Source organism: Austrofundulus limnaeus, unplaced genomic scaffold (assembly GCF_001266775.1).
Source record: "Austrofundulus limnaeus strain Quisiro unplaced genomic scaffold, Austrofundulus_limnaeus-1.0 Scaffold461, whole genome shotgun sequence".
NCBI lineage: Eukaryota > Metazoa > Chordata > Actinopteri > Cyprinodontiformes > Rivulidae > Austrofundulus > Austrofundulus limnaeus.
The window spans coordinates 304,809-308,392 of NW_013952863.1; the positions used below are offsets into that span (position 1 = coordinate 304,809).

Below are 3,584 nucleotides of genomic sequence, written 5' to 3' on the forward strand. Positions count from 1 at the left end.
TAGCTCGCTAGCAGCCTCGCACCGAGGACCTATCCACGTCATCATTTACCCAGAATGCTTTGTGTGTGAATAAAATGGCCCCGTCCGTGTAATATATTTTTAAACTTTTAGTTTAAAAATTATAAAAACTAAACAGCCTACAGTATTTTTACAGTCGTTACAGTTAAAATGAATGTTTATTAATTAAAGTCTAATGTTACAACTAATCATGGATCCCTTTAAATCTCCCATCTTTATCTTCAATAAGCTCTCTAAATGCTGCTCTGTCCATCGTTTCTGTGAGCAGATATCGTTTGTGGGTGGACTCCTGCGCAGAGATGTTCGGTGGCCTCGACATCTGCGCCGTCAAGGCCGTCCACGGAAAAAACGGCAACGACTACATCATCGAGGTCAGTTTGATTTTTAGATAGCGACCTCATTAAACCGTCTCTGTTTCGCTGATAAAATCCACGGGTTTGGAAAGCCGCGGCGCAGCCAGACACGGCGGCACACGATCAGGAAAGCCTCGACACAACGATTAGTTTGTAGACCAAACACAGGCGGCGCAGCAAGAACAACGGCAGAGGTCGGCGGCTGACTCACTCCGTCTGCAAACACCATCTGTTTGTTTGGTAAAGTTGTTTTTTTTAGACTCGGAGCTCGCAGGTTGGGAGCAGACTCAACAAGTGTGGTCGCGTGTTGGTGGTTTCAGGAACCCCGAAACCCCGCTGAACAGAAACACCTGATTTAAAAACTAACTTATGGGGAATTATTTTTTATGTGTGATAAGAGAGAGGTTTGTATGGAGCTAAATTTAAGTCCATAAGTTTGTAAAAAAAAAGTCTTTTTTATACAAAAAAAAGTTTTGAAACTGAAATAAAAAGACATGAAACTGATAAAGAAATATCTACTACTAGCAGCATATAATTATGTATGGCATGCTGTTGTATCATATAAAGAATGCGTTATGGCAGGCCATTGAGTCATAATTAACAAGGCAAGACTGGCCATTATGTCGTTTAATTGATTTATAAGTATGGCAGGCCATTTTATCATATTATAAGGTTTAACACTGTTGTTTTTTAATTAAAGAAAATATGGCAGTACTTTGTTACATATAATTAACTATCATTTCATATTATATAATTCATAAGTATAGCAGGCCGTTTTGTCATATAATTTTATATATGGTAGGTCATTGTATTATATGTAGATTTATAGCAGGCCAATGTGTCATAATTAACGAGGTATGTCACAGGTCATTGTCTCATAATTAACTGTTTATGGCAGGCCGTTGTCATTTAATTAATGTAGGTCATGCTGTTGTGTCATCAAAAAAACATGACAGGTCAATTAATCATATATTTAAAGACGTATGGCAGGCCTTTGTATCTTAATTTAAAAAACTGGCAAGCCATTGTATTAGAATAGTTAAAATACTTGTTTTTCAATTCAATTTTTTTCTCAGTTTCAAATCTTTTTATTTATTTTTTTGTAGTTTCAAAATTATTTTCAGTTTCAAATGTTTTGTTTTTATTTCAAATCAAAGCTCAGTCAAATAACTGCTGATTTACCGGTTTGACTAAAACCTAAAACAAAGAATTTATTTTAGTTGAAAAAAGACCAAAACAAGCCCAAAGTTTGTCCTAAAATACTTGTTTACAAGTTATGGCTAATGTTGTGTTTGTTAGCTTTATTAGCATTTAGCGATCAAAATGAGAACAGTCCTGGATTGTCCTTGAAAAGTCTAAGAAAAGCTTTTGTTGGTTTAAATATCTTTTTTAAAATAACTGTCTAATAATTATTATGTTTTATCAACAATACAGAAATAGACTCTTTATACTTCCAGGGTCTGAAAATGGACTGAAATTAGGAACAGATATTTACAGAGCAGGAACCGAATCAGAGGAAAATTTTCTTTAAAAGTTTACACTCGGGGGAGAATTAAAAGATGTGTAATCGGTTTTGTTTTTAGAACCTTGAACTCAGACGAAGCAGGTCTCTGAGGAGCTGAAATCATGTTGTCAGCCTTCTGCCTGCTGGGTGAGGTCAGCTGTGGAGAAAAAGAACTTTATTTCTTTTTTATCAGACTATCTCAGGAAATATCCAGAAGTTCCCCAGAGATGTTTAAACCCAGGGCTGGACTGTTTTCCTCCTCCTCCTCCTCCTCCTCCTCATCTCCTCTCAACTCTTGATGTAATTTAATTCCCTGCGTCAGAGCCGTCAGTCCATTACTGTGGGAACCTGTTTTTAGTTGGGCTTGAAGACAACAGGCGTGACACTTCTACCTAATGAAAAGTAATGAGCTGCTCAGTCACTCCTTTAACTCTTTATTGAAGCTGAAGAAACACAAAGTGATACAGAGGATTTCCCACATCCAGCCCACGGCGTGATGCAGACACATGACGTGTTGAAAATAAACTGGATTTTAATTAACGACAGCTTTGTGAGCTCATGTAAAATGTCAAACCTCTCAATAATTAAGTTGTAAATCACATTAAAATGATGTTTTAATGAGTTTTGTGTTGAGAATTATGGAGCGCTAAGTGTAAAATAAAATGTTAAAAATGCCACTAACACTTATTTACATTAAATGTAAAATCCTAGCTTAAAAAATCAACTAACGTTTTATTATTTAGCTCATTGTTGCTAATTTTTACTAAATGTTACATTTAAATGTCTAAAAATAAATATCTAAATGAGTAAACTGAAATGTAAAAATGTGATCTTAAATGGGGCTAAATATTAAAGTTTACATTTAAGTATTTTGAAATGCTTTGCTGTTGGTGCTCAGCTCTTGTTAGGTCATCATCTGAGACAATACCAACTGCTAACGATGCTAACACAGCTAAAGCTAACCTACAAGATATCAAACTTGTAGCTGCGGCTACTGTCTGAGCTGCACTTCAAACTGCTGGACCACAGATACCATCCATGTTGTTTTCAATTAACACATTTTGAATTTAAACTTTAAATACCATCTTCAGCAACATTAGTACCGTTAGCAATGGTAGCAAAGTATTAGACGTCATTATCCTGAGATAAAAACAACTACTAACCTTGCTAACGAGATGTACCTAAATGTAAAAGTTAAATTTTAAATGTTGCAGCTAAATGCTAAAGCTTACCATTTAAATATTTTGGAATGGAACAAGTTTGATGTCTAGTAGAGAACTGTTAGCACAGTTTGCAGCATTAGCAGAGTTAGCAGCATTTACAGAGTTAGACTTGTTAGTAGAGTTGGTAGCATTAGCACAGATTGCAGTATTTACAGAGTTATTCTTGTTAGTGTTAGCACCTTTAGCAGCATTTACAGAGTTAACCTTGTTAGTAGAGTTAGTAGAGTTAGCAGCATTAGCAGCATTTACAAAGTTAGCCTTGTTAATACAGTTTGCAGCATTAGCATTTGCAACATTAGCAGAGTTAGCAGCATTAGCACAGTTTGCATTGTTGGCAGAGTTTGCAGCATTAGCAGAGTTAGCAGCATTAGCAGTATTAGCAGTATTTACAGAGTTAGCCTTGTTAGTACAGTTTGCAGCATTAGCAGAGTTTGCAGCATTAGCACAGTTAGCAGCATTAGCACAGTTTGCATCGTTGGCACAGTT

General features: G+C 35.9%; 1 protein-coding gene across 2 annotated transcripts in view; it reads left to right on the plus strand.

Annotated features, from left to right (window-relative positions):
• Window positions 1-3,584, plus strand: part of syn3 (synapsin III) — a gene marked incomplete in the record, with an annotated part of 109,044 nt that overhangs the window by 93,853 nt on the left and 11,607 nt on the right. For both annotated transcript variants that reach the window (XM_014025199.1, XM_014025200.1), the window contains 1 exon segment: window positions 287-389. In XM_014025199.1, the coding sequence (XP_013880653.1) occupies window positions 287-389 (103 nt within the window).